The 13,356-nt window shown below is 33.5% G+C and overlaps 2 protein-coding genes across 3 annotated transcripts; both read right to left on the bottom strand.

Moving 5' to 3' along the window:
* Positions 1 to 740: 740 nt before the first annotated feature.
* LOC116344436 (transmembrane protein 62-like) lies at positions 741 to 6,308 on the bottom strand. 2 transcript variants are annotated; one of them, XM_031772985.1, is made up of 8 exons: positions 6,192 to 6,308; positions 4,223 to 6,132; positions 3,676 to 3,784; positions 3,171 to 3,591; positions 2,842 to 3,091; positions 2,177 to 2,779; positions 1,738 to 2,109; positions 741 to 1,672 (listed from the first exon to the last, which is right to left on the bottom strand). In XM_031772985.1, the coding sequence occupies exons 4-8, from the start codon at positions 3,351 to 3,353 to the stop codon at positions 1,128 to 1,130; spliced, it is 1,953 nt and encodes a 650-aa protein (XP_031628845.1). In that variant the 5' UTR covers positions 3,354 to 3,591; positions 3,676 to 3,784; positions 4,223 to 6,132; positions 6,192 to 6,308; the 3' UTR covers positions 741 to 1,127. The 2 variants fall into 2 exon arrangements, with proteins under 2 accessions (XP_031628845.1, XP_031628846.1); XM_031772986.1 differs by lacking the exons at positions 4,223 to 6,132; positions 6,192 to 6,308 and having other exon boundaries at positions 3,676 to 4,189.
* Positions 6,309 to 6,476: 168 nt separating this feature from the next.
* LOC116343661 (zinc finger protein 600-like) lies at positions 6,477 to 9,790 on the bottom strand. The gene is made up of 6 exons (XM_031771866.1): positions 9,605 to 9,790; positions 8,519 to 9,488; positions 8,329 to 8,455; positions 8,166 to 8,194; positions 7,503 to 8,105; positions 6,477 to 7,429 (listed from the first exon to the last, which is right to left on the bottom strand). The coding sequence occupies exons 4-6, from the start codon at positions 8,182 to 8,184 to the stop codon at positions 6,477 to 6,479; spliced, it is 1,575 nt and encodes a 524-aa protein (XP_031627726.1). The 5' UTR covers positions 8,185 to 8,194; positions 8,329 to 8,455; positions 8,519 to 9,488; positions 9,605 to 9,790.
* Positions 9,791 to 13,356: the final 3,566 nt, after the last annotated feature.

The raw sequence follows: 13,356 nt of genomic DNA, 5'->3' as shown, positions 1-13,356 counted from the left end.
AACTAATAAATAATACTTTTTTAAACTTCGCAATTTGAAAATTAATTTAAAATGCCCAAATGAACTGTCATGCGTTTGCTGCATGCTATAAGTTGGTAAGATTCCAAAGAAAGAAAAATAACGAGAAACGAGAAAAAAGTTAGACAAAATACTGAAGGGCATTTAAAATATGGCCGGCAATTATGGAATAAATTGTCCAAAGAGACACAATTATTGCAAAGTGGAACATTTCTAACCATGTTGGCGATAAATTTGAGGCACCCAAAAATTGCCTTAGATATTTCAAGTTCCAACGAAATATCACATTTTACACCAGTGTGTTTTCGGCTCATTGCACTAGCCGATTGTGACCATTTTGCAGAGGCAACAAAATTCATAGAAGATCAGAAAAAATATTTTTCAAATTTTCACATATGCACCAGCGTGCTTCCATTCCATTCACTTTGGTTGATTTAAATTATTTGTCTATTTGTCTGTAATTCATTTTCAGGTAGAAAAGATTAGAGAAAGTTTAAAGAAGTATCCAGCAACGGAAGACAGCGTTAATTTTTCTAAATTATTGGATACCATTCCATTTTATAAATGGAAAGATGTAATATTAGAATTCTTTTAATTAAACATATATTTAATTTTTTACATTTTCAGAGCATCGATCAAATACTTTGCTTTCCTATTGATCCAAACACAACAATATTAATCCCCAAACTATAGAAATCTTAAAATAAAAAAAAATCGATGAATCACTTGTTATTCAAAATTTTATTAGAAAATAAAAAATGAAGAATTATTGGATTAATTTGTTTCCATTTTATTCAAGAAGTTCTTTCCTTCCAGTTTTTCGAATCGACAAAAAGCATTAAAATTAAATTGTGAACTTGAGCTAATATTTCCGATATTTGAGTCACATTAACGTTTATACCCATTTGATGTGCATCACACAGTAAATCTTAACAACAATCCATCGACGTGAACTCGATGAGTGCTGTGTGCACTTGTGCACAGCGCACATGTATATATGTTATTTTGGATATACATTGCGTAAATAGTAAGACGAAGAATATTTCAATATTGGCGATTACATCACTATTCGGATATTATGAATACATGTGTCTAGCAAACATGTTTTCTTACCTCAGTGCATTGTCTGGAACATTACCAGCCAGATGCCATAGAACGATGTTCATTATGAGTGAATATGTTCTAGAAATGCCAACAACATAACCAAATGCGTCATAGAAAATACCGAACATTATTGTTGCCACAAATTCGATTGAAATCACACCATAGAATATTATATTGGATATTTGTCTCGACGAACATGATTTGCCCCGAGATTTTTTCGATGGTATCCCAATTGCTTCATAATATCGTTTGGTCAGACGTTTCGAGAAAATCCAAATCATTGGCATTTGACACATTACAATTTGAGTGATTCCATAGAGAAATGTCATTGGTGATGGAAAAATGCCGCCATCCAAATAGATTCCCCAAGCAAATGCAATGCCATAATGACCATCAATTATTTCGCATACCATCCAGGGGCCAACGGCAAGATAAATACAGTAAACAATAATGGGCCAGAAAATTCGATTTACTGATGTTAATATGGAGTATTGTTGTACTATTGACATTGAGTATCGGCTATTTCCACGCTTTTGTCGCAACAAACCCACTGAAATGTAAAGAAAAATGAATCAATCACCGGAAATTATAATTTGTGTAATAAAATTTGCACACCTTTGATCAGGTCATGCCAAATTCTTAATAAAATGAGTGGCAATACAAACAACGTCAATGAAACCCAAAAGATTGTTTGGAGTAAGAACGGCAACTCTGTTTTCAGTATGAATTCTGCCATCATATCAAATTTAAGCGTTTGTTTTCGGTCTAATCTAAAAGGTTGCATCACTCGTTGTTCACGGTCATCGTTATCAACGACGATGGCACTTATATAGTGCAATCCATCTTGATAGCGCAGCGGATCCCATTCAACGACAAACAGATTATCATTAACCTGTTTGCAGCTCTTTCCAAACTCATTGTCAATTATAATTTGACAATTTTTGATGCCCGATGGCGAAAAGGCCATGATACGAATATGCGTTGATTCTAATGGAATAGTTGAATTACTTCATCTGTTTTAAAAGAAAAGAAAAACTGAAAAATATCACCTCACCGATTTGTATTTTGTCTTCGTTTCGATGCGGAATTTGAAAAAGTGAATGCTTTGGATTCGTTATTAAAATCACCGGCCACACACCATGTTTAACGTCAACAAACGAAAATAAACCATTATCGATTGCAGCCACACGATATGTTCGGCATTTTTTCCAATCGGCAACCTCAAGTTCAAGATATCGATTTTCCTGCAATGCATACATGCGAGGAATCAATCCGAGAAACGTATGCAAATGACCGCACATATATGTCAAACTTGTGTCCACTTCACTAATTATTTGTTTTATCGAACGATTTTCATTGTTTTTTGTTGCAATGCATGATGTTGGATAATGTCCAAACCAAATTGTGTAATTTGCCCTTTTTGATTCGTTCACCAAGTGTTCAATTTTTTCGGTTTCATTTTGTGTTAAAACTCCCACAAAATTGAATGGCAATTTTGGTCCTGGTACCATATTCACATCAATCGCTATGAACGCATACAATTCCCCAGCGGAAGTGTCGATGAGTTTCATAAATGAACTTTGGTGCTTGCCACCTTGAACTGAGTAACGTTTGAAATGCGATATATTCGACATGCTCAACGGTATATTGAAATTATCTGTAAAAACAAAATGACGATAAAAAACATTCCCATCCGTTAATGTTATTCACATTTCTTACCATGATTGCCCCGCATATCCATCCAAATTGTTTTATTTCGAACATTTGCAGTTGTGATAATTTCATTGTAAATTTTCCATTCATCCTCGTACTGCCGTGAATGATGAAACAGCCCATATTCGGCATTTGTCAAATCTCCGGAAGCCAACACAACGCGCGGTTTAATTGTGTCCAATGTTTCGTGAGCAAATTGACGAAAATCATCGATGCGCTGTTTATCTTTAAAGATACTGATGTGTATGTCGGAAATCTGAGCGTGTGACAAAGATCGAAATGATTTTTATTGGTAAATGCAAATCAAATAAAGAGCTAAAAAGACCAAAACATACTTGAAGGAACCAAAATATTCGATCCGCCTTATCATCTAAGCGTGGAGTTTTGAGTTTGACACTTTTTTCCGTTTTCGTAAATTTTCTGTTTTCAAATTTGTTAAAATTGTTGGTAGACTGCGTCACAAACATAAACACCGATAAGATGCCAACGAAAATAATTAACACGAATGTTGACCTCATCGTCGGATGATTTTCAGGTGCTACAATTTACACTTCAGGTGATGAAATTTATTTTAAGATATTATTGTTCGCTCATATATCTAAGTTCCAATGTGTCGGTTAGGCAAAGCATATTAGGCACGCATGATGATGGTACTGTGGACGGTTGCGTAAGTATACGCACAGTATCGTCGCTATGTGTTAGGCAAAACCAACACGTTGCTGAGTAGTCTTCTTCAAACTCTCGATTTGACATTGACTATTTAAGAATGAATAAATTACTTATTTTGTCAATTCACTCTACGTATACACGGTAGAGGTACTATCTATTGTGATACTACACCTGCTTTGAATTTATACAAAACTCATTGGATACTTATTAGTTGTTCTGAAAAATTTTCAAAGCTTTTTTCAAGAGTTCATCATTCAACACTTTGTTTCATTACAAATAACTATTGAACGGTTTAAACACAAATATCTGTTTTTATTAATTGTTCACTTTGTATAAAACTAATTTCATTGTAATATTTTTTATGTCGCTCTAGTAACGATTATTTTCAATTGCCAACACAATACAACACGAATCAAATAGTAATTTGGAATAGAAAAAAGCAGAAATTACGTGGTTGATTGTCATACTTGCGTGCAGAACTAATTCAAGCTCAAATGCTTACCGCAATATTTTGATTGAATTTGTATTGTTTTCAGAGTATAAAATCATAACACAACACGCAAGTAAGATATCAGAAAAACGATTAGTTAGCTCATTAGGGTCCGCTTTTGAAATCGTATTGATACAAAGAATATAAAAGTAATCGTGCTCTCTGTCCGCAACGATTTTATGCTCTGACTAATTATTGCTCATTTTTCTTTCCGCTTCTTCATCTCACCGTGGTATATCCAATTCTGTCGTTTGTTGTAAATCAGGTTTTGGTACACGCAACACATGTGCGTAACACTACGCACACCACATCTTTTCGACATATTTGGATGGTGTAGCGTGTATTTTTATACATCTTCAAAATAGATCCGCTAGACTCACATCTTTTACTATGAGTTGAGATGAAAATACACTTTTTATTAATTAAATAAATATGTATTTTTTTTTAAATATCAATGATTGTTTTTATTTGCGAGAATATTTCCAAAATAATATATATTAAGGGATACAGTTTACTGTAATGATAGTTCACCTATGACACAGTGAATAAAATCAATACATTCAAGTTCATTTCTATATAAAAAAAGACTATTCTACGTCCTTGTCTTAAGTTTCCGTGTCATTAGAAGTGCGGCTCTGCTGTATGCAAGTCGTTTGATTTTGGCGGGAAATAACATAGAAAGAATTATTTTAAACAAATTTCGTGTTTTTTTTTTAATTGCTTGTATTAATATTTTATTTTGAAATATCCCTTTGAATTGTAATGTTATAAAATGGACTTTACTCGGTCGAAAAAGTGTTGTTTTAATTTCTTTTCTCACAAATTAAACGAGATTTCAATTTTCAGTTGGTCATAATATTTATTTAACGGTAGCACAAACTAACAAACTAAACAATATGTATTTGTCCATGGTTCTGTGTTTAATCTGTGGTGTGTCTTTGTCTCTCTTCATTATTTTTCAATCTTCAAAGCTTCGATTGATTTACTCTATTTCTATTTCGTTTGGCCAAAATGCAACATTTTTAAATGTTTCTCAAAATTACTCACTCTCCAATATCTTTCATAGTAGCATTTGATTCTACTAACACAAAATGGACATTCGACACTGCATTTGATAATTCCGTTTTCTCGTCGGTACTCAAATACTTGTGCTACATCTAGTGCAATGTCGAATGAATGTTTGCTGGCAAAATTCGTGATTTTTCTCACTAGTGCTTCCGATAGTGTCGCTTTTTCATCTTCAAATGACATCATGTCTGGCATTGGTTCTGGAATTTTTTTCGGTCTACAGTCTTTAAGTTCTTGTGGCAAATTCAAAATAACCGCTTTGTGACCCGGTTTCAATTTAAACACTGACTTCTGAGCAATCACACTCTCGTATAATGTGCCTCTTAGGATATGCTTGTTTTCGTTGATGTAATCTTCGATTAATTTAATCGATTGCGCATTGATTTTTGACAATGAATACTCCGAATCAAAACCGGCTTCGTAAACTATGCTATCTAAACCGCGCGGTAATAGTTTTCCAATAATTTTTTGCAATTTTTTAAAAGAAGACTTTTTGTTCATGGTGGGCTCTATCATTTGTTTTCGTTTTGGCGCTCCATTTATAGTGTGATTATTCTTCAATTGCTGTTTATTAACTTGGACGTTGCTCGAATTCGGTTGTGTGTATTTTTTGCTATCATTTTCAATGGAAGCCGCGCTTTGTATTCTTGGAGTGATGTCAACATGGGATTTTGTGGCTACTTGGGTCATTGGAAATAACATATTAGTTTCGTTCTCCATAAGCGTACTCTCTTGCTCGTATTGATCAAATGGCTCTGGTTTGATGTGTAACTCTTCCATGCACACTGATTCTTCGATGGCAAATCGACCCCGATTGCCGTTATCGTTAGTCAACTTCAGTGGATTTTCAATTTGTTGCTCGGTTTGATTGAAATAACACTGCGTCTCTTCGGTTTTTATGTCAGTTCTGACGCAAGTAACGGCATTGTGAATGGTATATAAATTTCCGCCGATTCGAAGTAGTTTGTGACCACAGTCCATACACGTTTCTTGTGCAAAATGATCCAAAACATGATCGTCTTTTTCGATGGCAGTGTCGAATGTTTTTGGACAAAATAGACATTGATGAACTGAAAAAATGGAGATTAACCAACGCATCCACATTAATTTGATTTGATTGAAAACCTACCTGTGATAATTGCAGTCATAATGTTGTCTGATGTCTTGTTACAGCGAAAATAACTTTTCAGATTCCAATTTTATGGTAAATTTTGCTTTTTATTCAAATGCGCTTCTATTTCAAGTGTCAAACTTTGATTGTTTACACATTCACAGAGAAATGTCAAACTTTCAATCAAAGTACTTAACGTTACCAAATTTACTTAAAAAAAAGTGAAACCAATTCTTTGAAGACTTTTATCAGTTTATTCAATACTATGCAAATATTGGAAAATGAAGCATAGCTTCTTACAAATTAAACAATTGTTTTCCATTTTTGTCTGCCTTTAAGTTTATGACTGATTCGTTTGTGCTGCCCAAGTGATCGCTTGGCATTAAAGATCTTGTGGCATAAATCACATTTATATTTACCAATTTTGTTGTTATCCTGTTGATTGAATTTCACTAGACATTCCTGTTTGTGAATCGCAAGTTCAATTTCGTTTGAAAAAATCTTCGTGCACAACCGACAAAAGATTGTGCCTTTTTTGCTGTGCTTTCGAATCTTATGACCTTCCAATGCCGGTTTGTTCATCAATTTATTGCATATATCACAAGCAACCTGATTGTTTTTCTTATACTCGGGATTATGAATCCAATTGATGTGTTGGCGAATTGAAACTTTTGTATTAAATACTTTTTTACAAATATCACATTTAAATTCAAGCACACAATTTTGCTTGTGACACATGAGCTCTTTTTCATTCGCAACTATTTTGCTACAAATGTGACATGCATATGTTTTTGATACTTTATGCAATCGTTTGTGTTCTTCTATTGTGGCTTTGGTTTGTAATTCATGACAAATTTCACATGCAATTTTTCTGTTTTCGTTATGAATCCAATTTATATGTTGCCGAATGGAGGGTCTTGAGCCAAAAGTTTTGTTGCAAAGTGGACACGAAAATTTGCCAAGTTGCCGAAGTTTTCTGTTATGCTTTTTCAGCTCACATTCCGGCTTGTGTTTCGATAGCTCCATTTTATTCGAAAAAATTCGATTACATATTTTACAAAGCAAACATCCCGGCCGCACAACCTTATGCTTGAAATAAGAGTGAGTATTGAGACGTTGCGGTGAATGGAAAATCTTGTTACAATTATCACAATTGTATTCGACCGGATTTTTTCTTCTTGACGAACACACCGTATTGTGGCTGATAAGCCCATCTTTTGTGAATATTTTGCAGCAATACGTACAACCCGATAATTCTGAAAAATGAGGGGAAAGAAACCTTTTCAATTACATCTGCTTACATTTCCTGAATTTGAAACACATACTTACCGGGAGCCCGATGCAACATTTTCTTATGTTGCAACAAATAACTTTTTGCTATCAGTTTTCCACACAAATCACATTGGACACGTTCTTTTTTATTTTGATTCCCTTTGACGTCATTTTGTGTATTGCTTGTGACCGTCTCAATGTTTTCTGAATAATTGTCATGTTCAAGGATACCGTCTGAGTCAATTTCATTCTCAATTCTCTCAGGATGATTATTCAATCCATGTTCCAGCTGATGTAGTACATTCTCTGGTTCGGATGGCTTCAATATAGGCTCTGGTTTGATTGGTAGTTTTCTCATTTCGACAATCGGTGAATTTGAAAGATAATCGATATCGTTAGTCGCGCTAAACTTGTCACTTTGATTTTCAGTTGACTGCATAAATTCATTGCCGCAACGCGACATTGCGATATCTTTCTCTACTTTCACGTCTTGACCTCTGATACAGGTTATCGAATTGTGTAATGTGTATAAACTGCCACCGATTCGAAGCAGTTTCTGATCGCAATCTCTGCATGTTTCTTGGGCAAAATGTTCTAAGGTATGGTCGTCTTTTTCAGTGGCCGTGCCAAATGTTTTTGCACAGAACAAGCATTGATGAACTTAGAAAAGTAAAATTCATGAGTTTATTTCTTGATTTGAATTAACAACAACTATCTTACCTGTGTTGATTATGGCCATGATAAATATCCTATTTCGTATCGAAAATTATGATTGTGCATCCTTTGTTATTATTTATGTGTTTTCTTTCATTTATGTGTCAAATTTTCTTTATTCGAAAATGTACATGTCAAATTGTCTTAAGTATTTACTTCTGTAACTCACCTTATAAAGAGTGGGTTTCGGATTTTTTCGGTTAATAAAACCAAATCTGATAGTGGCACCGGAGTTCCCTCAGCTATTTTTCAAGTGCCGCACCTGAATACAAGGAAAGTGGCCTCGGTACATATAACTATGTAATAAAAGATGAACAAAGTCTTCATTGAATCAATTATTTGTGGGATTTATTTCGTACCTCGATTCAAAAATCAAACTTAATCTCTAAAAACGAAATCATCGATTTGGATAATGGTAAATTTGTGGATGATATCGATGGAAAAATAATTCGGGAATATCGTTAAAAATGCGATATCTTGAATATGGTCGATTGATGTGATCGGATGCGTCATAAATCATTGGTGTTGGTCGTCGATGTTTCAGTTGTATTTTTGACTCTTGCAGGAATGAAATGGCCATATTTCGTAGATAGACACATGTTTGTGAAATTTTCTGCAATGTTTTCAGATCCGCACGAAAATAACCAAATAGTGCAGACAATACCTCCTTTGGCATTCCGTGTAATGCAGCATTTGGATAGGCACTTTCATACATCACCATATTTCGTAATGGCGCAATAAGCATTTGCTTAACATGTTCATTCAGTTTTCGAACATTTGTGAAGTACTTTTGTGGATTTTCTTCGATAAGATTGATGTCGTAGCTTTCATTCGCTGGAATGAATTCATTCACAGACAATACAATGCTACTCCATTGATTGGATTCACCCAATGAAAGGTTTACACACAAAACACCTCCACCGAATATCTTTCGAATGATCAGTGGCATCTCTTTGTCCGAATGACCCAACAAATTCAATTTAAATTCGTAATTTTGTTCCGTTGTGGCCTCTGCACATTTTCGATGTTGTTCCACTATTTCATCGGCGGCAAGAATGCATGAATAATCTGGAACTTGAGCAATAAAACTAAAGCCCCAATGCGTTCGGATGGTGGAACGTTGTTCGCTTCGTAGAGTAAGCGGCACAAATCCTGATTCAAGAAATAAATAGTAGACTACTGCGATTAAGAGCTCACTAGGCGACTTGACGTCTTTCTGAATCAAATTGCCAAGCAGACGATGCAATGACAATGGTAACCTGTTGATTTCACACATTTCTTCCAGTAACATGTAATAGTTGTTGGTTTTTGGCGTCTCGGGTGGACAAACTGAAATTGGTAGAGAATATAAGTTTTGATAAAAAAAACGTGAGATCATTAATGATTGGAGTAAGAATAATTTTTATTTAACATAGAAATTTTTCCGTACACCGCATCAAACTTACATTCATTCTCTTTTTCAGTGGTTTTATACGATGTATGTGATTGCATGTCTTCGTTTGTTTGAATATTCTCCATTTTCACGTTTTTTTCATTGAAAAATTCAATTTGAAATGAATCACATGAAAATTATGAATTAATTTGAAATTCTTTAGTGTTGAAATGTAAGAGTGATTTTCTTATGTCATGTTATTTTTATTTGTTTATATTTTAAAACGTCAAATTCATTTCTCAGCTGGATTTGAAGTGTGTTAAGTACTAAGTAAAGGGAAATAGTATTTAGATTCGTTGTTTTGAATTTTATTTTATTAAACTTACGAACTGTATGTTTTTATTCTAATGAATGAAAACTAAATCGATTTAACTGAAATTATGTCAAACGAAATCCGGCTTTTATTTATCTAATAGCCTGTAGACAATTGAAAATAACACATTGAGTCTTGAATCAGAATTCCCCAGCTTGTTCTGGGCTCTGTGGAAACCGTTATCGATGATCGATTTTTATTTAAAATTTAATGAAAAACCATGAATTGAATTTCATAAATGGTTTGATATTGTATGCGCGATAAACGCTTCTTAGAAAGATGAATTCATACGACAACATGAGTGACATTGTTTGCTGAGTGATTTGAATCTGAAAATAAGATCGTTGACAGTTGAACGAAGTGCATTTAAATTATATTTCATTCGTAGGCCCTTTACATATTTTTTTCTTTTATTTTTGGCTTATTATGTGCGATTCGTTTATATATAGAAGGACTAAACGATTTAAGGTCTATGGCTTTTGTATATAAAGCTCATGGTAAGTAGTGGACTCCGTTAAGTATGATTCTGAATTGTGTCAGTAGTTAATTTCACAATATTACTAATATTGTGTTGGTCAGTTAAGGTCAAAGTAGAGGTCAATGATCTTCAAAAATCTCTTTTTATGCGTAAGTCATTTTTCTGTAGAATTTTATTAAAATGCAGTTGACGATGATTAGAGCCTGCAAAAATTGTTAAAATAGTCGAATTTTCAAAGTGATCTTCACTTTGAAAAAATATTCCAAAAAATTAAGAATTTCATTTTGCTTAATTTTACTTGAATTCATTTTCATTTTTGAGGATGCAATATTAACAAAAAGTTGTATTTTTTCTGTGGCCACAGACTATGGTACTCGTTGAAAAAAATGTTGTATTTCACAAGGTTGATCAAAATTTAATCAGAAACTAATGTGAACAAACTCCCTCACACATACGCACAATCTGTCTTTTGACAAGTTTTTGGTAGTCATCCTTCAATTCTTCAGTTTTTATTTTCGCCATCGTGGCGATTTAAAAAGTGTGGCCATATTTCGCATATGTTTCTACGTGCTACAATAAAGATCCATGCAATGAATGTGCTCAATTAATGCCTATCAAACACAGTGAGTGAAAACATCTTCCGTAGATCAGTATTCGTTTGAGTGTTTGGCATTTTTAATTTTTTGCCATGTCTCGAAAGGTGCCATTCATAGAGAGAAATATCTTTTAATTAAGTTTTTATAGGAATTTGGATTGATTCATAAAGGTGATAATAATAGTGCAGTGGTGACGTATACATATGATATGTTTTTGATTAGTTTATGAATGGAATATTGTGCTTGAAACTAAAATTATTTGCCTTGACGACAAATGTTAAATAGAAAGAGCATCACTGAATTGCATTTGGCTGCATAAGTAACATTGTAGACAGTATGATTGAGTTCATTCTGAAAATAAAAGATTTGAGGTTTGAATAAAATTCTAGTGTGGATAAAGTTACGTAAATGACGAGTATTTAAAAAAAGATTCTGCATTGCGTGAGTAGAGAGGAGACCATTTTCGTTTTTCACTACTACTGCTCAAAAAAGGTCAATGTTAAAGACAATTAAGCTGTTTTTTTTTTCAATATAAGTGTTGCTGTGGATGGCACAGTACGTGATTCATTTACAAAAACATCCAAATTATGTGGATCTCTTTTTTCATTTTTTTAACAATATTGTCGTGAAGATGAAAAGTCTCTGTAATAAATAAAGCTTAAATACACCGCAACAAATTATCCAGCGGTTTTCCGAATATTTCTTCCTGAAATGCAAATTTTTTTTAATCACCGCAAATAAACACACCCGCATCTAAATGATATTTGACATATGTGTGATATTCGCGGCCATCGTTTTGCATATGGCAATTTTCGCGGTCATTCAGACATAATTTGCCGCCAATTTAGACAGAAGAAAAAATTTCTTTTCTTATGCGAATGTCAATTTTTTCTGCATCAGAGAAACTTTGGTACATTCACAAATAAATATAAACTAAAATGGTGCAACTTTTTGGGATCGTTTTTATTTTTATCTTTAAATTACATTGTGTGTGGAATAAATAGTTTTAATGGGTTTTGTTTTGTTGTGGCTGACTTGTGTTGAATGGTTTCAAGCGTCTCATTTTTCTGGTTGGATGATGCATTAAACCCGTATGATCCGTATTGGTTTCAGTCGAATTTCCTCCGAACATTTCTTTCAATTTTTCGCGATAGTAGATCATAAAAAACAGGAACATAGTTACAATTATGAGACCCGTTACTGGGCTTATTTTTGGGATTTTTAACTCCCACATTTCATGCGTTTTCTTTACAATTATTAAGAAAGACAATTGATGACAATTCTTCGATCTGTACGGTCCAGTGGTCTGATTGACACTAACGAAGAAATCACGACCGCATATACCTAACAATTAAGTCCTTATATCATACGATATTGAATTCATATGTGTGTGTGTGCGATCATATGTCATAACCCGCACGACGTCTATTGACAATTAATTAAATTAATAATCAATCGCATAATTGCGCATAATTGTTGTACATAAATAATTGATGTCTGCTGTTTTATTCACCTGCGAATTACTAACATAATTTTATGGTAAATATAACATGAATCAATATGTTATAACAGTGTTATATTTTACCATACTTGCCTTGATTTTCCGAAAGTGCCAAGCGCTTCTAAATTAAGTTCTTAAAATTGAAAACAAATATTTTGTTGTGAATGTCTTTTATTTTATTTTTTGACCATGATTTTTACATTTAATGCATTAAATAAAGTTGCTCAAATTCAAATGAGCATCAGATTGTTTTTTTTTTTTTGATAATATTTTACAGCTTTAATAAACAGGTGGCTGAGGTAAGTACATATTGACCATGGTGGCGATGCAGCAGTAACGTTTAGATGTTTGCATGAATCAGACTAATGTGAAATTGTGCTTAAAATAACTCATTACAAGTGGTTTGATTTTGTCTGCACTATAAATACTAAATAGAAGAGAGAAGCAAGAGAGAGAGAGAGCGTCACACGTGCTTTACTATGTTAGTGTGGCCGTCAAATTGTTAATTTTTTCTCAGTTTTTGGACAGGATGAGCCCGATTGCGTCTCAAAAATTACCCAACAAAGCAGTTTTCCAAAAAAAAAAATTAGCAACCTCTTCATTTTTTCTTGAATTTTTGCCAAATGCTTGGTCTTCCATTATAATAAACAAATTTATGCAACATGCATAGCATATACTCCACTGAACAAGTAACAACAGTAAACGTGACCTAGTCGTATGGTTACTACTCTACATATGCAAATCCATTCTATTCTTTTTATATTTTTTATGTTCACTGTAGTGGAATATATTCTCCGACTATAATTTTTTTTTTAAATTTATCTACAATACTCATATAAAAACAAATGTCGGTGTACACGTCCATTTAACGTTAAAG

Source organism: Contarinia nasturtii, unplaced genomic scaffold (genome assembly GCF_009176525.2).
Source record: "Contarinia nasturtii isolate CC-2019 unplaced genomic scaffold, AAFC_CNas_1.1 Cnas_scaffold_1037, whole genome shotgun sequence".
Lineage (NCBI taxonomy): Eukaryota > Metazoa > Arthropoda > Insecta > Diptera > Cecidomyiidae > Contarinia > Contarinia nasturtii.
This window is presented reverse-complemented; position numbering and strand designations above follow the sequence as displayed.

Coding starts and splice junctions, on each gene's coding strand:
- LOC116344436 (XM_031772985.1), bottom strand. CDS start 3,353: ATGAGGTCAACATTCGTGTTAATTATTTTCGTTGGCATCTTATCGGTG. Junction 3,092..3,170: donor GAATATTTTGGTTCCTTCAA/GTATGTTTTGGT, acceptor TCACACGCTCAG/ATTTCCGACATACACATCAG. Junction 2,780..2,841: donor GGATATGCGGGGCAATCATG/GTAAGAAATGTG, acceptor TTGTTTTTACAG/ATAATTTCAATATACCGTTG.
- LOC116343661 (XM_031771866.1), bottom strand. Junction 7,430..7,502: donor AATGTTGCATCGGGCTCCCG/GTAAGTATGTGT, acceptor CTCATTTTTCAG/AATTATCGGGTTGTACGTAT.